The following is a 25132-nucleotide window of genomic DNA, read 5'->3' on the forward strand; positions in this document are numbered from 1 at the left end:
GGATAACATTAGTTTAATGATGTTTCATCCTGTAACCAAAGCGACATAGGATAAACATGTGTACTGATGAGGTCAACTTTCTTGGAAAAATACAGTTACAGGCATAAATACAACATGGCAGCACATAAAATAAAGTTGCACCATTAAACAAATAAACAAAATAGACTTACGCTGGGAGCAATCGCTGCCAATCCACCCAGGGTAGCATTGGCAAGATCCATCGATTGGGTTACAAGTCCCATTGTTGGTACACGTACAAATGCCAGCACAATTCTTTCCATAGCGGCCACTAGGACAAACTAATGGGGAAAAATAGTACAAGAGTTTAGTTGTTTTAAAGGGAACCTGTCATCAGCATTTCACCTATTGAATTTTACTTAACCCTCACTGGCCACTGCTATCAAAAGTTCATTGCTGTTATCCCCGCTCCTAAACTCCTCCTCCGACTGTAAATAACGGTCTGCAAACATTTTGCGCCTCTTATCATAATAATCCGGTGTCCCTTTGTGCACACACCAGAAGTGGACATCAATGCACAAGCGTGGGATTTTGTGTGCTGGGGGAAGGCGAGGAGCTGTCAATCAAATGTAAGGAGGCGGGTAAACTCGGACAGACTTGAGGAATGAAGATTTGACTCGTTCCAAACGAAGATTTGACTCTTTTATGCTCATTAGCATACAGTGTGGGAACACTAAAAAACAGAATACTAAAGCTACAGAGCCGACTAAGAAGACAATTATAGGTTATATAGAAATTATTTTTCACCCACTACCACCAGGTATTGCTGGTTAATAGGTGAAATGCTGGTGACACGTTCCCTTTAAAGAAAACTTCGGACACTTAGACATTATCTATCCTGCTGGCTGCCTTCTTTATCATTTCAATACTACACTATGCTAAATAAAAGACACAACCATAAAAAATGAAAAGCACTTACCTTCAGTGCACAGTGAACCCATGAATCCGGCTAAGCAGTCACACATTCCTGTCACATGGTGGCAGGGACCATTGCTGTGAACGCACTGCGGGCAAGCTTGGCTACAACGGTGTCCAAAGAACCCTGGGGAACAAACTGGAGGCACATAAAGCATGAAGCACGTGTATAAGTAACAATGTAAATCATTTGTTATTCAAGTGTAAAACTGGCAGCAGCATGTACACACATTATAAGCATACACACATATATGTCAGATTATACTTACTCCTTTGACATGTGGTCCCTCTGTAGCCTGGAGCACATTCACAGATCCCCTCATCGGGAGAGCAGGAGGCTCCATTCATACAATTACAAGACTTTGAGCAATTTGGTCCCCAGTGTCCTCCAGGACAGACACTGTCACAGTGCATACCTGGTAAGAAGTACAAACAAGGGGATATAAGGATATAATCCAAGAATACACCTGTCATGGTGTTAAGGTGTTACTAATCATATTGATGTGTGCATCTTCTTGGTTCCTATTACTTTCCAAAGTAACTGCTTGAGGGGGCCCAAATACCCCTTTGGCTCACTACTTCATTACGTCACCATTGTAAATGGCACATGATGCTTGGTGATTTTTCATCAAGGTCAGGAACTTGAAGCTATGACCCTGATCATATAACATGATTTGGAAGAACAGAAATGATCATTTAAAGGGGTTTTCCTTTAAACATAAATCATGTTAAATTAACGGGTCTAGCTATTTGATTAATTCAGCACTTTCTAGGAAATCTCAACCATTCTTTAGATACAGTATGCTCTTGCCTAGTCTCCATTGCCGTGAAATTGTTATTGCATCGTTGCTAATGGATCTGTTTTGTTTTGTGTCTCCCTTTCAGCTGGCTCCATAGACTACAATGTGCTTTGTAAACATCTATGTGCTACATAAACATTCATAGGGGAAGCCGAAAATGTGCAGTAAAGGCTGCTGTCAGTATGAGTACCAGTCGAGAATGTGCGCTGACATTCCCCATTGAAGTACATGAGATCCCTTTAGTAAAGTGATCTTATGTGCTTGTTTATGTAAAAAACATGTTGGCGAGAAACAGACTTCCAAATGAATTGCCCTACATTACCATCCATATTGGCAGATATGTTATAATGCGCTTTTTGCCGTTCTGTCTTCTCTTATTGTTTACCTAATATTTGTAACAGATGTTTGGTGGGGACATTAATTAGGCTTCGTTCCCATCTGCGTCAGAGGCTCCGTTAGGATCCTCCAATGCAGATCCAGTTAAAAAATCTGGATAAAGTAGTGCAGCTTTGGTAACGTCGCATGCCGATGCAACGGATCCAGCGCATTTGGTATTTTCGTTGTTCGGCTCCAATGAAGAAGCAGAGCAATGGAAACACTGAACGCAGATGTGAATGAAACCTTAGTGGGGAAAACCCCTTAAGGCCAGAATCAGACACGTAGTTTTGATGCAGTTTTTGTAGCAGTTTTTAGCTCGGTTTTTTGAGCCAGAGTCAGAAGTGGATCCATAAGAAAGGAAATCTTCTTTTTTTTGTATACACTTCTGTTTTTAACAAAAAAACTGAGCCAAAAACTGCCACAAAAACTGCATCAAAACTTTGTGTGTGATCCTGGCCTTAATGCAGAAGTGATGAATTATCAATAATAAACAATAATAGAAAACTGAACTTTGAATTTTTTTTAACATTGACTCATAAACTTACATTAAATACTGCAGACAAATAAAACTCTATTATACACAGATTATATTATGTCCAACTTTAATGACCGAGAAATTGAAACAAAGTTTTCACGAAAGATTGAATTTTATGTCTAGGACATAACCACGGGGTTAATTTCTAATAAGCCCTGAGCAGATTACTATTAATCCTATAACAAATGATAGAGGCCACAAAGGAAATCACGTCATTTGAGCGCCACAGAATGCTCCACTGAGAAGCTCATTCATAGTCCCTTGTTTTGTTAAACTTTTTTTTCCCTTGTGTTATAAAACTGCACAGAAGAAAATCCTTGACCGAGCTACTAATCTCTGCCCAAGAACAAACCTATAACAAGAACTCCTATTTATGCCTCAGACCTGCTTTAATGGACGCTCCATTTTAGTCCTAAGGAGGAGCAAGAAGAAAATGTATTTTTTTTAGGAGTAAGATATCCCCTAGTGAATGCTCTGCGTGCAGATTACATGCCAGCGAGCGTCTCAAATCGAATTGTGTCTGCTCCGCCTTAACAATAAAAGCTGCCTGACAAGAGAGAAGATGATTTGTGCCTTTGTATAAAAAGAAAGTTGACAAATATTCACCTTCTATAAGTTACGAAAACTTGGCAAACTTACAAAGTGTGTGAAGCCTCCGGTATCACGCATACAAAATGACCCATACAGTGTGAAGGAGAGGGAATGCTTTGGATGTTATCTACAATAAGTTGCTTCTAAAGCAAAACTGGTTTTCTGACAGATTTTTGGTCTGTTTTGATGTCGATAAGGAGATTTGTGAAGGAATTTATTTTTTTGCCAGAGCTCTGGACAAAGAGGTCTTTGATGGTCTGCAGAAGTTGCTAGGCAATTACTGAAGGCTCATGATAAAACTTCACCCAGTTGCTCAGAAGTGCTCGTGTCTTTATGCTTGCTGCACTATTGTAACTGTCTTGTGTAATCAACATTCCCTCTCCAGCCGCAGCGCTAATAAACCTTGTACCCAACAGACCGTAAAGTAAACCCTCTGCCCAAGAAAGGAAATATTCCCATCTACAACTGTATTTTATTGTCATTCATCTCTTTTTTCCTGGCAGGCCAGTAGTGCGGGTTTTTGGATGCGACACCAACTAACACAATAAAGCCACAAGCTGCCCACAGGTTATTTTATTTGGTATTAAAGCTACACAAAACCAATGCTCCCTTTTTCAAATATACAAAGTTTAAGAGGATGTATGAGAATAGAAAAACATGGCTGCTTTCTTTCAGAAACAGTGCCACTCTTGTCCATAGGCTGTGTGCGGTATTGCAGCTCAGCCACACTCAAGTAAATGGGGTTGGGCGGTAATACCACATTTTATGGACAAGAGTGGCGCTGTTTGTAGAAGAAAGCAGCCATGTTTTTTTTAATCTCATACATAACCCCTTTTAATAAATTTCTTGAACAAAAACCTTACAAAGTCAGTTATTTAATAACAACACATAAGCTTGTTTATAAGATGTAACTTCCAGAACGAAAAAAGCAAAAAAGGAAACAATGGCCAACAATCATCACATACGTATAAGTATTGAATGTACACTATTGCACTAACGCTTTTTGAATCAACTAAAAACTGGCCCTGACCATGGAGAGCGGCCACACTATTCAGCAAGGCTGCCCATAGGCATGGGTCTTTTGTTCTTAATGGGAAATGGGAAATCAAGCCTAATGCATAGTAGGAAATCCAAAAATTGAAAAAACAAAAGACCATAGTAAGGGGTGGGCATAAATATATCCATTATTATTTACATATTGCCGGTATGGCAAAAAAAAAATACCCTGTTCCCACTGCCAGCTAGTAGTATTGACAATATAACACACGGTGTATATACATGCTATACAAAGATGCGGCTGCAGTCCGCAACATAACTTGATTAATAGTGCTTTGTAGCACATCATAATTAAGCAAAAGATCACTGCCCCTCCAACATGTTTTGCCGTAAACAGGCATCCTCAGGAATTACAGAGCTAATGTCGTCGGAAAACCCACACTCTATTTATAACCTTGTATGACATCACTGGGGCCTCCACCTGAATACAACCAATGGGAAAACAGCAGAGGAGAAATACCCTTTCAAATTCTAAGTGCATTGACATGTACACTAGGTAGATTATGGCACTTTGCCATTTTGGCTGCTGATAGTATGCAGAGTTGCAGAGCTCTTCTGAGTAATAGCACATTATCCCAGGTTCTTAGTGGTTGAGCATGATGTCCATCATATGTATTGGTCGGTATGCCTCCTCTGTTTTTTCCAAAATGGTTGTATTTGGTGGAGGCCCCCATGATGTCATACAAGGTTATAAATAGGCTAAGTGACGGTTTTTGGACGCCGTTAGCCCCGTAATCCCTAAGGACAGCGGTTCACAGAAAAATCTGTCATCGGGCAGTGGTCTTTTGTAATAATTACAAAGTGATGTCCCTACAAAGCAATTTTAATCTAGTTACATCTCTTTGTATAGAAAGTATATACACCATGTGTTATACTGTCAATACTACTGCTACACAGCAGAGACATATTTTACGGTATTCCTTGACTGTAAGGGCATGGCCAGACGTGGCGTGTTTCTGCCGCCACTGTCCGCCTCAATGCCGCACATAATCTGCGTTGCAGATTCTGTTGCGGCTCCGCCTAAAATGGGCATTAAATTGATGCAGACTAGCCGTTGCGTATTCAGGTGAAAGTACTTCCCTTCTCTCTATCAGTGCAGGATAGAGAGAAGGGACAGCCCTTTCCCTAGTAAAAGTAAAAGAAATTCTTACTTACCCGGCCGTTGTCTTGGTGACGCGTCCCTCTCTTGACATCCAGCCCGACCTCCCTGGATGACGCGGCAGTCCATGTGACCGCTGCAGCCTGTGATTGGCTGCAGCCGTCACTTGGACTGACACGTCATCCCGGGAGGCCGGACTGGAGGAAGAAGTAGGGAGTTCTCGGTAAGTAGGAACTTCTATTTTTTTTTACAGGTTGATGTATATTGTGATCGGAAGTCACTGTCCAGGGTGCTGAAACAGTTACTGCCGATCGTTTAACTCTTTCAGCACCCTGGACAGTGACTATGTACTGACGTCGCCTAGCAACGCTCCCGTAATTACGGGTGCACACACGTAGTCACCCGTAATTACGGGAGCCCCATTGACTTCCTCAGTCTGGCTGTAGACCTAGAGATACATAGGTCCAGCCAGAATGAAGAACTATCATGTTCGTAAAACCAATACGCTACGCAGCACACATAACATCTGCGGACTTCATTGCAGAATTTTGACTCTCCATTGAAGTCAATGGAGAAATTCCGCAATGAGTCCGCAACAAGTCCGCGACACGTCCGCAACAGCCAGGGTATGCTGCAGACACCAAATTCTGCACCGCAGCCTATGCTCCACAGCTAAAAAGCTGTGGAAAGCAATGTAGAAACGTGTACTGCTGCGGATTTCCGCAGCGGACTGTCCGCTGCGGAATTCCAGAGCAATTCCGCCACGTCTGGTCATGCCCAAACAGTGCATGTTTTAAAATAAAATAAACTACAAAAAGTTATTTTTATCCCCAAATAAATGCATTTCAATAAAAAAAAAGACCCCAAAGGTGTCCATAGCCTTTAATTGACATTGATCTATAGTAACAGATCCAATCTTGAAAATGTTAATATGTAAATGAAGACCAAGCTCTGAGCTAGCCAGACATGCGTACGACTTGAGACCACTAATATGGTCTGAGCACCATATGAATGACTATGTCAATCTGGAGTAATGGGGGTGGTTGGAATGCATAGGTCCAGTCAATCTAGGCCTTTGATCAATCAACATGACTAACTTTGACCCAGTTAATTCTATGCACCTACATATATTCATTATTGCCCATATGATTCAAAAGAACTAATGAAATGCATTCAATATATAGAGAAATGAAGCTGTTGTCTCCACAAGACTAAGGTTATGCGATGACGGTACTTGTAAAATTGTGAGTTGTGTTGCTTGCTTCATTGAAAAGACTTGAGTCTTAGGGTATGTGCACATGACCATTTTTCAGGCATAATGGAGGCGTTTTACGACTCGAATTACGCCTGAAAAGACGGCTCCAATACATCTGCAAACATCTGCCCATTGTATGCAATGGGTCTTACGATATTCTGTGCAGACGGGCTGTCATTTTACGCGTCACTGTCAAAAGACGGCGCGTAAAATTACGGCCGCGTCAAAGAAGTGCAGGACACTTCTTGGGACGTAATTGGAGCCGTTTTTCATTGACTCCAATGAAGAACAGCTCCAATTACATCCGTAAAAGGCGCAGCGAAAAACAAGAGTACGTGCAATTGCGTCTGAAATTCAGGAGCTGTTTTCTCCTGAAAAGAGATCCGTAATTTCAGACGTATTTGCCGTTGTCGGGTACATATACCCTTACTGTAAGTGAGATGATTGTGGCCACAATGCTCATAAACGGTTACATGTTCATGTATTATGTATGATCATCACATGTTAAAATGACAGGGTTTTTCAAGTGGGAACACTGGGAGTCCATTATTCAATAACATTTCATGTTAGATGCTTGCTATTGTCACAAGCTTCCACAGATCATTTGAAATTGGGAACTGTTCAATGTACTAAATCTTTCCATAGAGCAGCAAGAGCTGGTAACAGTTTTATGCGGCTACAAACATGTAATCTTACCTGCCCAGCCTACTAAGCAGCGACAGTACCCAGTGGCTGGGTGGCAACCATCAGCATGACTACAGTCACAGCGTTCAGTGCAATTCATTCCATAGGCGCCATCCTTTAAAAAAAAAAAGAGACAACAATATATAAAATATATTACTGTAGCAGAAATGTTACATTAATTGGGCAGGTGTACTACTGTGTCTGAGTCTAGCAAGTGTCAGAAAATTCACCAAATTTTGGAGCAAATTGGCGCAGTTTGGTGTAACTTTAATATTTGCACCTCACTAGATACTTTTAACCCCTTAACGACCAGCCTATTTTAGACCTTAATGACGAAGCCATTTTTTACGTTTTTCCATCGTCGCATTCCAAGAGCTATAACTTTTTTATTTTTGCGTCGACATAGCTGTATAAGGTCTTGTTTTTCGTGGGACAAGTTGTATTTTTTAATAGCACCATTTTGAAGTACATATTATTTATTGATTAACTTTTATTAACTTTTTTGGGGGGGGGAATATAAAAAAATCGGAAATTTCACCACTCTTTTTCGCATCCTAAATCTACGCCGTTTACCGTGTGATATAAATAACACAATTACTTTATTCAGCGGGTTGTTACGATTGCAACAATATCAAATTTGTATAGATTTTGTATGTTTTACTACTTTTACACAGTAAAAACGCTTTTTCTTCAAAATTATTTGTTTTTGTGTCTCCATATTTGAAGAGCCATAACTTTTTTATTGTTCCGCTGATGCAGTTGTATGAGGGCTTTTTTTTTTTTTGCGGGAAGACTTGTAGTTTTTATTGGTACCATTTTGGAGTAGATGCGACTTTTTGATCACTTTTTATCACATTTTCTTAAAGTCAGGATTCACAGAAAACAGCAATTTTTCCATAGTTTTTTATTTTATTTTTTTACAGCGTTCACCGTGCGGGTTAAGTAATGTAATAGCTTTATAGTCGGAGTCGTTATGGACACGGCTATACCAAATGTGTGTAACTTTTTTACTTTATTTTGGTTTTATAATAGTAAAGCAGTTTGTAAGGGGAAAAAGTGGGTTTTTCATATTTTTTCACATTTTCTTTTCATTTTTTTACTTTTTTACTAGTCCCACTAGGGGACTTTAATATGCGATCATACGATCGCTATTGTAATACACTGCAATACTTTTGTATTGCAGTGTATAACTGCCTGTCCGTTTAACACAGATCTGCCTGGTCATGCCTCCGGATGAACTAGCAGGCATTCATCACAGGCAGTCCTGGGGGCCTTTATTAGGCCCTCGGCTGCCATCGGAGACACAGACACTCGGCGATCTTATCGCCGGGTGTCAGTGGGATGAGAGGGAGCTATTGTGCACCGCATCTGAAGGGTTAAACGGATGAGATCGATACTAATATCGATCTCACCCGGTCGAGCAGGCAGCTCTGGCAGCTGAGAGCAGGGAGATTTGACAGCTCCCTGCTCTGTTTACTTTATTCTGATGCAGCGCTGTAAAAAGGCTTATGCATCAGAATAAAGCCCGTTAGTGGCCGCCGTGAAAAGGCGTATTGGTGGTCAATAACGGATTAAAATGTGTTCTGGAAAGGGGCACAGAAATGGGTCGTGATTTAATGTAACTTGCATGGCTTAAAATATGCTGATGTGCACCAAAATACTGGCACAAAATTCTCGCACAAAAAAGCCAAATCAAAAGTGGTATAAGGAAGAATAAAGTGTCTAACAGGTCATGCAAGATCCGCCAAAATGATCATGCAGCATGCACCACTGTGATATATTTGGGGCATTTTGTGCCTGCCTGGCCTAAGTTTATACTGTCTAACTATTAGACAGCATTAGTAAGTGTGGGCCGATGTCGTTCAACCTAACAACACAATATTAATAAGACCAATGAGGGCTTTAGAATATTACAACTCTTCTGTTTCTTTGCCTTCTTGTAATGTTGATGATCCACACAAGATATAGTGAATACTCTCTGACAATATTTTGGCAGTTCAGATTTTAAGACACTTCTGAACTCAAATCTCTGAGGAACGTGTCAATTGGAGACTTAATTATTGTGAAGGGTATAAATACATATCCATTATTGTCACTGCTAAGTGCTTTACTCTATTTGAGTCTCAGGATTAGTGATTACCATTTACAGGACTTATTCTGCATATGATTACAAATTTCCATCTATTTGTATTCAGCCATTTAGAGAAAACATATATTTTGGTTATATTTTAAAAATGATTATAAAAAAAAACAACAGATTCTACATTTTACCTGGCATGGAAGTTCACACTTCACTCCCCTCCAGCCAGGTGGACAGGTGCATGTTCCAGTCAATGCGTTACAGGCCCCTCCGTTCTGACACTGGCAGGTAAAATTACACCCCAGACCCCAAGATCCTCGGGGGCAGTTAATAGAACAGTCCACGCCATACCAACCTGACAAAAAAAGAGAATATGTGTCTAAAAAGTATTAACATTAATACAAAATTGCAATATTTCTAAATATACTCATACCAGGAATCATACAGAATGTCTTGGCAGGTTTGTTTGTAAGACCCTCACCCCAGACAACAATGATAATAAGATTATATAGTTTGTATGTGCTTCCCATGCTTGTATGACCTTCGTTTAGGTACTCCTATTTGAGCCTACATTCTAAAAACACCCTCCAGAATCCAGTCTTTCTTTGAATTTCCTGTAGTATATGGTTGTGCGTGAGATAATGCAGTTATAATGTGAGCCCCCCAATGAGGACAGGTATCAATGTGATTGTTTGCATTCTGTGTATAGTACTGCGGAATATATTGGCAATATGTAAGGCCCCATGCACCCGACCGTAGTTTTCATCCGTAATTACAGATCCATAATTACGGATAAAATTGCGGACCCATTGATTTCTATGGGTCACGGACACCTTTCCGTATATTTACGGATGTGTGTCCATGTCGTAGAAATGATCCACAAATTATATAACATGTCCTATTCTTCTTCGTAATTAAGGCATGGACTTCCCATAGAAGTCTATGGGCGCTTCCGTAATTGCGGACGGCTACAGATGTGCATCTGTAGCCGTCCGCAATTGCAGAAGCGTTGCAATGCGACACCAGGGGATTACCCAAGATTCCTCCCTGTTTTTTTGCAGATACGTAAATACGGATGAACTAAAGATACACTACGGACCGTATTTGCGGACAGCATGCCGTATATGCGGATGAGTTGCGGATGACTTGCGGATGACTACAGATCCATATTTGCGGCAGTGAAAACCATTGTGGTCGTGTGCATGAAGCCATAGGCCCCATGCACGCGAACGTGCTTTTGCGGCTGCAATTTCCCTGAAAATCCACGGGAGAATTGTGGCCCCATTCATTCCTATGGGACAATGCACACGACCGTGGTTTCTACGGTCCGCGCATGGCACAGGAGCCCAGACCGCAGAAAGAACGGGCATGTCTTATTACGGCCGTGTTCTGCGGTCCAAGCTCATAGGAAAAAAATGGACGCGGCCATGTGCACGACCCGCGATTTGCGGGGGGCTTGCGGGTGACACTCTGCCCCCGGCCGACCCGAAAATCACAACCGTGCACATGGCTATGGTCGTGTGCATGAGGCCTAAGTAATAATAAAAAAATTAAGCTTCAGGATCAATAACAAGTAAAGCTGTCTACACACATGAAATAAAAGATTGAACCGGACAATTTCAGTGGGATTGGCCGACAATCCCATGTGAATAACGGCCTCCCAACTGGATTTCAACATGCCCAATCCTTTGTTCCCGTAAGAGATAAGCCACTGTCAGAGGTTTTGCAAGTGTAATTCTACGTTTTCAGTTTTTTTTTCAGGTTGTCAAGAAGAGATCTATTAGGCTTAATGATTTAACATTTTGAAATTGAGTGACCTTTAATTATTTTACAAAATGTTACATAATCATACCTGCTTTACATGTGCAAGAACCGTCTACTGGGGAGCACACGGCATTATTCCTACACATACAAACAGAGGAGCAGTTACTGCCATATGTGCCGGCTGGACAAGCTATTGAGCAATCCATGACCTAAAAAAAGCAACATTTTATGAGATCATTAACAGCATAATTTCATGACACACAGGGAGCAGTTAAGAGACTATTAACACAAACACATACATAAAAACACTTAAAGGCTAATTTGCTTGTATTCTTTGTACAATTTTCTTTTATACAATGGCGAAAAGACATATAGCATTAACAGTTAGACATGGTGGCCTTAATGTTAATCATGTTATCACTAAGTTAATGTTGTAGGAGCTGGAAGATCCTTTATTGTGGGCGCTAAGTCACCATGCAGAGTGTAACTCCATCCAAACCTCCATTCAAACCACAAAAGTTGATTTACAACATGCTGCAAAGTGTTGTTCTACCTTTTAGCAGAAGCACTGAGCCATCTACTTAGAAACATAGAAAGGTTGAATATAAGTCCATAAATTTCAACCTATAATCCTACAGTGTTGATCTAAAGGAAGGCAAACACCCATATGAGGCACTTGCCAATGCCTCATTGTATCATTTTCAACCTTGGTCAGGCAATTTCCTATTTTTTTACAGTACGTGTGATGGTGTTGCTTTGAAATGCACTTTTTTGCATATTAAAAAGCAAAATGCACAAAATTGTCCCAACTATTTTTCCTAGTAATCAATTTATGGCTAATTCAATCCAAACTCACTGTCGGACTGTTAAAGGGAATGTATTTCCTATATTTTTCTTACTAATTAAAACTAGATAGGTGATATTTTTTATTTTCTAATCTGTTTTCATTTTTTGATTCTAGAATTTTTTATTCTATTTTCTGTATATGATTATTGGGGCAACCATCTTGCCTGAGCTGCTAACAGCATTTAGAGATATGCTTTACAGCAGCCATATGGACCATACATAGAAAACAATAGCCTGGTGATGACCCATTGACTTCTACTGTAGATGGTTCTAGACATGTTCTGTAACCTGTGGAGAGGTCATTTTGAAAAAAGGGATAGGAGGGGAGCTGTGTCCATCACCTATTGTCAATGGTGGATCCTTTGTTATCGATAGAATAGGCGTTACTTTTCATTGTGATCCTGCATGTGATGATGATGCGGAGACTGCTGAGAAGCGATCTCTACAGAACAGGAAGTGCCAGTCTATTGTGAGGCTCAGTGGCCAGAGTGAAAACTGCAAGATTTTACGATTATTTTTTTAATATAGATAATGACAAAAAAAAATCAACAAAAATTCGAAATAAATATTTTTAACATAAAAACTTGACTTAAAGAGGCTCTGTCACCAAATTTTGCAACCCCTATCTGCTATTGCAGCAGATAGGCGCTGCAATGTAGATTACAGTAACGTTTTTATTTTAAAAAAACGAGTATTTTTATGACTACTTTTGTATTTATGCAAATGAGGCTTGCAAAAGTACAACTGGGCGTGTTGAAAAGTAAAAGTACAACTGGGCGTGTATTATGTGCGTACATCGGGCGTTTTTACTTCTTTTACTAGCTGGGCGTTCTGACGAGAAGTATCAGCCACTTCTCTTCAGAACGCCCAGCTTCTGGCAGATCACGCTGTGACGTCACTTCCCCAGGTCCTGCATCGTGTCAGACGAGCGAGGACACATCGGCACCAGAGGCTACAGATGATTCTGCAGCAGCATCGGCGTTTGCAGGTAAATCGATGTAGCTACTTACCTGCAAACGCCGATGCTGCTGCAGAATCAACTGTAGCCTCTGGTGCCGATGTGTCCTCGCTCGTCCGACACGATGCAGGACCTGTGAGTGACAATACAGCGTGATCTCTCGAGAACACGCTGTGTGCCTGTGCACTGCCAGAAGCTGGGCGTTCTGAAGAGAAGTGGATGATACTTCTCGTCAGAACGCCCAGCTAGTAAAAGAAGTAAACACGCCCCGATGTAACGCACATAATACACGCCCAGTTGTACTTTTACTTTTCAACACGCCCAGTTGTACTTTTACAAGCCTCATTTGCATAAATACAAAAATGGTCATAACTTGGCCAAAAATGCTCGTTTTTTAAAAATAAAAACGTTACTGTAATCTACATTGCAGCGCCTATCTGCTGCAATAGCAGATAGGGGTTGCAAAATCTGGTGACAGAGCCTCTTTAAACAATAGGTCATTTTCTGATGCCACATTCCCTTTCAGCAATCACTTTCATACTGAAATGCTATCCTGTAAGCATAGTTGCACATAAAGATATTAGGTGTGCACCTTGAAAGATGCCCGGTGGCTAACTCACTTGTTCCATTTATAATTTATATGTTATTCGGGTCAACACAGCTGTTTATCTACAAGTCCATGCAAGTCCTGACAGGGAGGAGGTAAGAAAGAATGCTGTGACATTAACAACCATTTGTGAAGCCAAGGCTGTCATCTTCATTACCAGTAAACTCCATGACAGATACACACCTAGTGACTACTAATCCGTACTTGAGTCAAAAATATACATGAACATATCCACCGGAACTATGTGGAATTCTTTCTAGCTTATACCAAGCAAACTAAAAACTGCAATCAAAGTGAAGCTTAAAGCACTCATGACATGCATATTAGCAATGAAGTTCATAAAATTATTACCTGGTGACATAGAAATTTAAACTGATGTATGGAGACTCCTATTAGTCAGGCAGCCCAATGAGAATAAGCGTGAAACCTGAAATTGGTTTACTCTGCCAAGGGGTCTGCTTCTATGGACCAGTAGTGTAGTGTGTGTTAAAAAAGTGCGGACAAAGCTGCGGCAATTCATAGTATAAAGCGGTGACAGCCCGTGCAAATACAGTTCCATTCCAAAAAACAAGTGCCAATCAGGATTTCCAGATGATTAAATGCCAGATGAAAATAATTTTATTGCAGTTAGAAAAAGTAAATTGTGTTGGTAAAACATCCATTTCTATTGGAGCTGCACCTTGTACTATTGGTCAGTTATATAGCATCTTTTCAATGTCATACACATAAGTAACACCCTATAGTCATTAACAGAATTCAGACTTCAATCTCTTATAACATACAAGCTTAAAATCTGATTTACCGTAAAACCCGGAGCACAGATGCATTTCCCAGTCACGCTATCACAGTCTGCCCCATTTTGGCAGCTGCAGATCTGCTGACAGGATTCGCCATAGAAGCCGGGAGAACAAGTCTCATTGCAGTAGAGTCCAGACCAGCCAGGCTTACAGGAACATTCTCCAGACATAGGATGACAGCTGAGAGGACAGGATGAAAGAGACAAGTCAACAAATGATTCTGAGGCTGAATATGACACCAAGCAGAGAATTTCTACCAGTTTTACCAACTTTGTTTTAGGACAAAAGTGTTGTACTTAAACATTTCTGATGATGACAAGGAATCTTTATCTTTACTTCATTCTGTCTTAATTTTACAGGAAAATTTGCTTTATAATTTAAAAAAATATAGTACAACACAAAATGAAATGATTAAAAAGTTGTTAGATTTCATTTGTAAATGTTCCCTTATAAATTCAATCACGATTTTACTAATAAATATTCCATATATTTATTATTTTCTTTCCACAATTTTTATATTGTTTTGGTCCCTTGATAAGCTCATGGTCTGACCATTTACTAATCCATAGTACAGAGAAAATCAAATGTGGCCTGTTTCGGGCTATCTCAAACATTGCCTGCCTATTTTTGGGGTTTTTCATCTCCGCATTCTGAAAGTCCTAACTTTTATATTCTTCAGTCGACCTAGCCGTGTCAAGGCTTGTTTTTTGCAGGACAAGTTTTATTTTTCAATGGCTCCATTTTGGAGTGCATATAATGTATTGAAAAACTTTTAGCAATAGTTTTGCGGGGGTGGAAAAATAAAATTCAGCCGTTGTTTCCTTGGTTTTCATGGCGTTCACCATGCTCTAAAAATGACATGTTAACTTAACTCTGCAGGTCAGTGCAATTACGGCCTTACCAAATTGATATATTTTTTTTATGTTTTATTATTTTTGCAGAATAAAAACAATGATTATTGAACTTTTTCTTACATTTTTTTTCATTCCCACTAGGAGACTAGACTATACGATTAGTTGATAGCTCATATAATACACTGCAATACCTCTGTATTGCAGTGCATTATGCATGTCAGCATAATGCTAACAGGCATCCTATTAGGCCTTGCCTCAGGAATACCCTATACACGTATTAAGGTGGTGACATGGGGTTCACTGTTGGGCTCCTTGCTGCCAAAGCAACCTATTTGCCCCAGATGGGCTCACTCTATCAGCTCAAGCCCCTTCCCTCTGTCTGGCCACTTATATGCCAAGATTAGCATTGACCACGGCATCTAAGGGTTTAAATGGCCGGTGCCTACAAGTGATAGCGCGGGCTCAGCTCCTGAATCAACGCCATCACTGTGCCGTAAATGTACGGCGGTTTGCGAGAACAATGATAAAGGTCATATAGGAAAGATAATGCCATTCTTGGCTATTTTCCCATAATGTCCAGTAGACCTCCAAAATAAGGGAAGACCTATGAGACATCCAGCAGGGCAGGTAAGTCTCCCCATAACCTGGGTCAGTCATACACTTCTCCTGCCAAACAGATAACTTTCTGATCAACACTGAAGACGGTAGGAACAAGCCCGTGACCAAGCCTCACAACTGAAGAGAGCAGCATCAGGGAGAGAAGGAGATGGGTTTTTTTTTAAATCACTTTGGCAGTAAACATTTATTAGAGGCAATACTGTTGACCTGTGGCTGTCATCGGGGCACTGAGGCTAGTTCCCTCAAAGGACCATAGTCACAGTGTGGCTGTTATCATGTGGCACCGTGGCAGTTATGAGGTCATTGTACCAGTGTTCCTCTATCATAGATTCCATCATTAATCTTGGAAACGATGCAAGGCGGCACCATTGTGTGGGCAGTATGTGTCCCTTTTGAGGTAAACAGTTTACTATGTATAAGACCTACTTCAAGCTACATTTGTCATTAAATTTTTCCGTCAAGACAGCATTAATACAAAAAACTCCTATGATTGTTAAAATAATAATAATGAATACGTAGTTTCTTGTGTACTAGTTATTTTCTCTTCTGTTGAGTACATGACAAGGAAACAAATTGCTTTACTGACCTTTGCTTTTACAGTCTCCAGCCATACATCCATTACCTGGCTGGCAGACCATCTGTCTCTACCTGAAACAGCAGCCCCATTGAGCCTTCAGTTAAGGGCAGCTGCTGCTACTTAACAAACTGACATGGTCAGCTGTGTAAGAAGAAGCGCGCTAACACGAGCAGTACAATAGGACGCTTGTGCCACTTCTCTGGTACAATTCTCCTGCTCACTACAAGGGCAGGTCTAAGAACCAAATCAAATGTCTTGTCAATGAAAAGATTGTTTTATGAGGATCCTCAGACTGTCAGCCTCCTCTGGGCGTCTGTGGAATTAACATGCTGAATGGGAGGTTAAGCAATGAAAACTGAACTACATGAATTATTGCACTGGGAGTAGACAGTTATTGCCACCCAAAATATGTTGGGTTTTTTCTAATGAGAAGTATTCATATTGTGAAATATATTATACATAAAAATCCACAGGTATCAATAGTCTGTGGCCTAAACACAATTTCTTCAATGTAACAGATTTTGCACATTACAGACATTACCATGTGAAAATATAATGTGGTTTCTGCAGAACTTGCAGGATTTGCGGAAGTGTCTGTATCTAAATCTGTTATTTTCATGTGAACGGCTCTTTAAAAAGAAGGAAGTTGCACTTTGTTTCTTTTTGCACAATTTTGTTGACAGCGCAGTTTCGTATTTTATCCAAATGTTAACATTTTTTAACCTAAGACAATCTCTTCTTAATACCACATTGGCAGTTAAAGGTGTATTGTATTCATATGATCTTCTGACATGTCAGATTACATATGTAGGGGTTTGCAAGTTGGTACGCTTGCTGATGTCCTAATGAGTCGCTCCATAAGCAAAATGACCAATCTTTTATGTTATCACCTACGTTTAACAACACACATATAGAAATGTCTGGGAAATCTTATTCTCGGATAAAACTATTTATGTAAACTCGTGCATTTCTGACGACACTGACTGTTTTAATATACTTATTATGTCAATGAGAGTGTTGGCTGTCCTACACGGCCCCATAGATGCTAGACCTTATAAGAAGACCTCATTGTATATGGCTAGCTGTAGGACTTCCTCTGGGCAAGTGTTAATATATATATTTGTAAATCATTCTTGTGAGAAATTCCCTTAGTATTTTGTACTTAGAATGTATTGGTGACTTCAGTTCTAAAAGAAAAGTAGCATAAACCTGATACTTTGAATAGCAAGTGTCAAAAATTTGGATTACATTATTTCTGGGGGTGGTTTGATACCTCTTTAAATACATTCATACTATGAGAATTGTATTGTTGCATGTGTAGACTTGAATGGTGTTGGTCTATAGAGTGCAAGTTCATACATGTAAACCCTAAAGAAGGAATGTGGCATTACTATTTTGGAAAATAGGTAGTAATAAAATATGTATATAAGCAGGGGCAGTGGCGGACACAGACTGCAAAAGGCCCCTGTGCAGATAATGTGCCAGGGCCCCCCCGCCCCCCCCCCCCCCCAATACCGACAAAGTTACCTAAACATATATATGCATATAAAAATAAACCTTACTAATAAAAATTATGAAGGAAGATTTATATTGTACATTTTATTACCAGTTTAGAACACAAGTAACACATTTTTTTCCGGGTTAAATTCTTATCTAAACTAAGTCCCTAAATGTGGGCAAAGAAAATGAAAAACCTATACTCACCTCCTCCGGCGCCTCCGTTCCCCCTCCGCAGCCCCTATCCCTTTCTGTGTTTACAAAGCTGCTGTGGTGACGCGCGGTCGATGGCACATGACCGCTGCAGCCAATCAATGCCCTCAACAGCGATTTGCTGTGGAACTACTGTCCTCAGCAGCACACCAATGAGGAGTTATTGGCAGCAGCGGTCACGTGCCATCGGCAGCGCGTCACCAGTGCAGCCTTGTACACTTGTAACACAGACCGAGACAGGAGGATGGGGGCTGCGGCGGGTGAACGGAGGCGAGGGAGGAGGTGAGTATAGTTTTTTTATTTTCTTTGCCCACATTTAGAGACTTAGGTTAAATTGAATCATTGAATATAACACAAAGCACTCATGCAACTGAGATGCAATAATTTAGATGATCTTATCATGCTTAGCTTACTGCACTGTTACCTATCAAGCAGGACTGAATCTCAAGATATCTACAGAGGGGGCTGTATGGCGTTATCTACAGGGGGGACTGTATGGCGCTATCAACAGAGGGGGCTGTATGGCGTTATCTACAGGGGGGACTGTATGGCGCTATCTACAGAGGGGTCTGTATGGCGCTATCTACAGGGGGGTCTGTATGGCGCTATCTACAGGGGGGACTGTATGGCGCTATCTACAGGGGGGACTGTATGGCGCTATCTACAGGGGGGACTGTATGGCGCTATCTACAGGGGGGACTGTATGGCGCTATCTACAGGGGGGACTGTATGGCGCTATCTACAGGGGGGACTGTATGGCGCTATCTACAGAGGGGGCTGTATGGCGTTATCTACAGGGGGGCTGTATGGCGTTATCTACAGGGGGCTGTATGGTGTTATCTACAGGGGGGACTTTATGGCGTTATCTACAGTGGGGTCTGTATGGCGTTATCTACAGGGGTTCTGTATGGCGTTCCCTACAGGGGGGGTCTGTAGGGAAAGTCATACAGCCCCCCCCCTGTAGGGAACGCCATACAGACCCCCCTTTAGGGAACGCCATACAGACCCCCCTGTAGGGAACGCTATACAGCCCCCCCTGTAGGGAACGCTATACAGCCCCCCCTGTAGGGAACGCCTTACAGCCCCCCCCTGTAGGGAACGCTATACAGCCCCCCCCCCTGTAGGGAACGCCATACACCCCCAATCACTCAAAAAAATGCGACCTACAGTGTGAAAAGACAAAAGACATGTATCCCCTATCCACAGGATAGGGGATACATGTGTGATCGCTGGCATTGATAGGGAGAGCGGGGGACCGAAAGTCCCCCGAAGTTCTCCATCACTCACCTCTGACTTCCGGTGTCTGCGCAGCTCAAGTGTGACCGGCGCTCCATTCATTTCTACGGAGCTGCCGACACAGACCCCGGAAGTCCGAGGTTTGTGATGGAGAACTTCAGGGGACTTTCGGTCCCCCGTTCTCCCTATCAATGCCAGCGATCACACACGTATCCCCTATCCTGTGGATAGGGGATACATGTCTTATGTTTAATGGCAGAGCGGGGAGATACTCCCTGCTCTGCCGTAGTGTTCCGTGGCATCGCGCTGTAGCAGCCATAGCGGCAGCTAGCGGAGATTCCGGCCAAGGTGGGGGCCCGTGCCGGCAGGTGACGCGGGCCCCCTCATGCCGCGGCCCCGTAGCAGCCGCTACGGCTGCTATAGCAGTAGTTACGCCCCTGTGTTAGGGGGAGTTCACACTGAGGTTTTTTTCGCGAAAAACGTCAGAAAGTGCCTCCCATTGAAATCCATGAAATTTTTCCTGCGAGCAGTAAAAACCGCATGCGGGAAAAAGAAGCGCAATGCCCTTTCTTCGGGCGTTTCTGTCTCTGACTTCCCATTGACAACAATGGCAGGCAGAAAATGCGTTTTTTGCTGCGTTTCCCTGCCCACGGCCCGATGGCCGAAAAACGCCACAAAAAAACGCAATGAAAAACGCGGGAAGTGTTCTACCGGCAGGTCAAAATATGCCTCAAAATTCCGGAAGGAATTATGAGGCAGATTTTTCTACATAAAAACTTCTCCCTTCTGACATGAACTTTTTAACTTCATCTACCTGTCCTCTGCAGTCTGCACGTCCTCCACTCGTCCTGTGTCTGTCCTCCGCTCATCCTATGAGTTCTCCGGCAGTCCTGACTGTACTGTCCAGCCGCCCGAAGTCTTACGTCGCACCGCCCCCTGTCCTCTCCCCTGCCTGAGCGCTCCTCCTACCACCAGCATCGCCGTCCTGTCCTATTCATCTGTGCCAGATTGGCAGTGCAGTGTAGCGGCTATCACCGGGCCCGGGCACCCGCCCCCTCCCTCCCGATTGGTAGTGCAGTGTGGCGGCTATCACCGGGCCCCCGCCCCCTCCCTCCCCTCATGCCTAGTGTTGTGATGCTACTAGGCATGAGGGGGCCCGTGCCGCCAGGCCTGGTACATAAAATGTAATGTGCCTGTCAGGGCGACACGGGCCCCCCCATGCCGCGGGCCCCGTAGCAGCTGCTACGGCTGCTACTGTGGTAGTTACGCCACTGAACGGGCCCCCTTCCCACGCGGGGCCCTTGTGCAGCTGCACCGGCTGCACATGCGGTATGTCCGCCCCTGAGCAGGGGGACTACAGAGTCTGAGAGTAACAAAGTAGATGAATCTAATTTTGTCCTCTATAATAAATTCCACATTCACTTGTCTCACCAGACAGAACATTTAATTTCAGGGTGTCTATAAGATAGTGAGACCCAGGCTCGGACCAAATCACTGGAAAGCCGGTGAATCCCCTGCTAGGCCTCGGCCTAGCACATAGAGTAGATGGCTGCCGCACTGATCAGCTAGTTAGTAGAAGAGAACAGCTGATTGTTCCGGCAGCCTACCGATACACAGGAGCTCCAGACAAGCGCCGCTTACTGTGGCGGAAAAGAGAGCCTTTGGCTTCCTGCCCACCACTTGCACTGATAAGCTACAGGTTGTTTTAGGCCTGTGGCCTACAAGAGGTTGGTAGGAAGTCAGGCTAACATCACGTTGCAGATGGGACGATCACGTCACTGCATCGCGCCAAGTGCGAAGGGCAACATGCGAAAGACCCAGCATCTCTCCGTACAAATGCGGTTAGGGAAGTTTTTTTTTTATTGGAGCAAAAAGAGGGGGGCCTTGCTTCTATATGGGGAATCTAACTGCTGTATGGGGGGCCTTACTTCTATATGGGGGCCTAATTACTATATGGGACCTAACTACTTTATGGGGCCTAACTATTATATGGGTACCCAACTTCTATATGGGGTCTACCTACTATATGGTGGCCTAAATTCTATAGAGAAGCCTTACTACTATATGGGCCCTAACTACTATATGGGGGATCTAACTACTCTTTGGGAAACCTAACAACTGTATTGTATGGGGGTGCCTAACTACTGTATGGGGTGCCTAACTACTGTAACAGTATGGTGGTATTATTCAGTCACTATGTGGTGGTATTATTCAGTAACAGTATGGTGGTATTATTCAGTCACTATGTGGTGGTATTATTCAGTAACAGTATGGTGGTATTATTCAGTCACTATGTGGTGGTATTATTCAGTAACAGTATAGTGGTATTATTCAGTCATTATGTGGTGATAATATGTGGTCATGGTGTGCCGATATTTATCTCTTGTATAGTGGTATCATTGGTAATATTGGCCTTGGCATACTGGGTTTTGTTCACAATGGTGGTATTTGGTCTTTGTATAGTGGTATTATTTGGTAACTTTTTGACTGTATAACTTAGAGGTATATTATCACATGTAGAATATGTTTTATAGCTATGTTGTCTTCAAGACTAGGAATGACCGTGCATCTAAGTAACAAGCGGGGGAGGGGGATCGGGGTCAGAAGGAGTGTCAGAGGGGGCGCAAATGCAAAATTTGCCCTAATTCAGATAGGACTCTTGTTATGCCCCTGAATGCAGAAGTAGTAAAATATGAAATAAAGTACACATATTTGGAATCGGCAACCATAATGACATGGTGCAAACCATAAAAATAAGTAAAAAAACAATAGTGGATCAACTATTTCTTTCCGCTTTTTAAATAAATGTTAATGAATTAATGACATGTAAGACCCAAATGGTGCAATTAAAAAAAGACATGCAGGTTTTTCGATATTTTATTAAATATATCCATGTAGAAGTAGGGTGGGCCCTAGGTACCCCAGTCCGACACTGGTGAGAGCCATTTTGATTTTTTTCTATGATCAAAAGTGGTGCAAGTAAGTTTGAAATGTGTACCAAATATACCAACCTTGAGCATAAATTAGAGCAGAAATCTACGCCAGCTCGTAGTTGGTGTGAAATTCACTTTGTGGCGCACAAACAGCCCAAGATGCGACAAATTTATCTAAGACTGGTGTATAAAACGCAAGTCTCAGTAAATCTGGACCTATGTTATCTTGTGATACAGGGAGGGAGAATATGCCAACAAAAAGTGAAGCCAGACTGGTTTTGTGATAAGTTTGGTTTAGTATGAGTAATGACCAAGCAGCCAATTCTTTTCAGATTGTGTCTGAGCCAGGTTTGCTTGGGGGTATGTGTCTGGAATGAGTAGTAAAAATCATTCATAGCCGAGATGAGCCAGCAAAGCAGTAACTATCGTTTTAGCGCTGATTAATCACAGCCCCTTAAGTCAATACATGAGATTGCTTTCACTAATGGGGACTGTTGATTATGCTGTTTTCTTCTTCTACAGAACAGTAAAATCCGGGAAATGCTGAATAAACTGTGTATTAAATAAACAAACATGAATCCAGTTCATTATAGGAAGATAAATATGTCACCTTAACTGCAGTACTTCCAGAATTATACACTCCCAATTGCACAATTTTTTTTTACTGGCTATCCTTTTCACTTATAGGTTATAGGAAGGGGGGGGGGCGGTGGATTCAACCTATCACAATGGCCTTGTCCAGTAAAACAAACACTGCATATTTAATGTGTCCAAGATTATTTTTTTTTTATCTTGGTTCTCCATTTACATGACAATAGTATACCTGAAATATCATGAATTGTTGTATGGGATTATGATTATTAGAATCCTACAAAATCCTAATTTCAATATATAATACAATATATTGTATTTGATGGTCACAGATGGTGACAGATGGTAACATAGATGAGTACGCTTGAGATGAACCCCTCCATAGAGGGTACATGCTATGAATAGACTAGCTTTTGGTACAGGACTGGACCCCTTTGATTCTCAATTTCTATATCTTGAACTAACCATTGATTTCATTAGTGCATTGATTAAGAATGTAAATTGTGGAAATCTATCATCAGAGCCACTTAGACCACAATGGTCCAGAGGTTTATGGAATGCCAGGACCCTTTTGTTCTGGGCATCAGTGGGTGTCTCAACTCAAAACAGAACACTGGGTCCCGTTGCAACACAGATAAATACATGGACCCGTTGTTGCATATATACATGCATTTCGACATAAACAATAGGCCTCCTGGTATCTATCATACTTATCTCTAGAATATTATTATGTGCAGCTTGTTCTACAGCACTGTATACCACTTCCTTTGTTATTGCCCTCTGGAATTCCAGGTGTCAGAGTACTATCATTGTGTGCCCTGTGCCGTGGGCACTGTCATGTTCCCACCATATAGACTCCTGAACCAGAGTTTGAAGGGATGACCATTTATTCCGCCACTTACTGAATTTAAGTGCTGGCCAGGTGCTTGGAGTCTTTCATGACTTTAATTTATGTTATAGGAGACTGGAAAACATGCTCGAATGGATTTTATTGTCTTCTTAAACAACAAGAATGCAAATTTCACGTTACCTTTGAGTGTTCTTTCCATGACAAGGGCACTTTTTATCACACTTCATGCCATAGAGGCTCTCAGAGCAGAGTGTCTTTTCACAGTGCTTCCCGGTATAGCCTGGCTCACAGAGGCAAGCACCACTAATGTGGTAACACTTTCCACCGTTAAGACATTGGCAGGTCTCCGCGCAGTTCATTCCATACAACCCAACAGGGCATTCTTCCTGGCATCTAAACACATTTAATAAACAGAATATGGTTATAAAGATGATTCACTAGGATTAGCAACCTTCACTAATTCAGCTATTACCAAACTTTAGTTACAAGTAGGCAATAGATGGCACTCTGTATAATGAAAATACCAACTCATGCCATCATCCTCATTCTCAATTTGACAAGAAAGTTCTAGAATTATATTATAGGCTCCCTATATCCTGATTCCATATATTTGTTCTAAGTGTATTTCCCTCACCGTTCTCCATTGTATCCAGGGCTGCAGTGACATTGACCTGTAGCAGAGTTACATGTCCCGCCATTGTGACACTGGCACTCCAGAGTACAGTTTCTGCCATAGCGTCCCTCAGGGCAAGGTTGGCCACAGACTGTGCCCTAAATTGAAACAGAAGGTTAACATGCAGCGACAAAAGATGATCAGCAAACTGTGACTGCAGATAATTAAAATAAGCACCTGACCCCATCAATTGCAGGCAATTGCCCTAGAGCAAAATAATATAGAATCTTTCCATTTATACCATGAAATATAATGCATTACAACACAATATTATCTAAAATAAAGCAAAGGATCAAATATATTTCATTTATATGGATAACAATACAGAATTGTTGTGTGCACTGTAGATATAATTTAAAAAATGCCAATTTTCACTCCGACTTGAATAATATTTAAGTCTTATGCAATGACTGGTATATGTATACTGGAGGTTCATACTGCTGCCTAGTAGAATTGGGGCATGGATTTGAATTTAACCTGGGCACAATCTGCTTTGTTCTTCTTATGGTCAAGTGGGTTTTTCCTCAGGAATGAGGATTCTCTTTTCTTATACTTCTACGAAAACATACTTACTGGTTAAAATACCTTCCTATCAAGGCCATGCATATTGTGTTTGTATGATAGTGTGTAGCTACCCTACTGGGATCGGAACTGACTATTATATTAGTGATTCAGGGATGTGGGACAGGAGAGCAGCATATAAATTA

The 25132-nt window shown here is 41.7% G+C and overlaps 1 protein-coding gene across 2 annotated transcripts in view; it reads right to left on the minus strand.

The window, feature by feature from the left end:
• The window catches only part of MEGF10 (multiple EGF like domains 10), a 133520-nt gene that overhangs the window by 20658 nt on the left and 87730 nt on the right, over positions 1-25132 (minus strand). For both annotated transcript variants that reach the window (XM_075835895.1, XM_075835905.1), the window contains exons 8-16: positions 24387-24523; positions 23933-24145; positions 14389-14563; positions 11264-11384; positions 9603-9766; positions 7344-7446; positions 1203-1349; positions 938-1072; positions 171-299 (exon numbers count right to left, since the gene is read on the minus strand). In XM_075835895.1, the coding sequence (XP_075692010.1) occupies positions 171-299; positions 938-1072; positions 1203-1349; positions 7344-7446; positions 9603-9766; positions 11264-11384; positions 14389-14563; positions 23933-24145; positions 24387-24523 (1324 nt within the window). The remainder of the gene's footprint in view (positions 1-170; positions 300-937; positions 1073-1202; positions 1350-7343; positions 7447-9602; positions 9767-11263; positions 11385-14388; positions 14564-23932; positions 24146-24386; positions 24524-25132) is intronic.

The sequence above is a fragment of the Rhinoderma darwinii genome, chromosome 1 (assembly GCF_050947455.1).
Source record: "Rhinoderma darwinii isolate aRhiDar2 chromosome 1, aRhiDar2.hap1, whole genome shotgun sequence".
In the NCBI taxonomy this organism is placed as follows: Eukaryota; Metazoa; Chordata; class Amphibia; order Anura; family Rhinodermatidae; genus Rhinoderma; species Rhinoderma darwinii.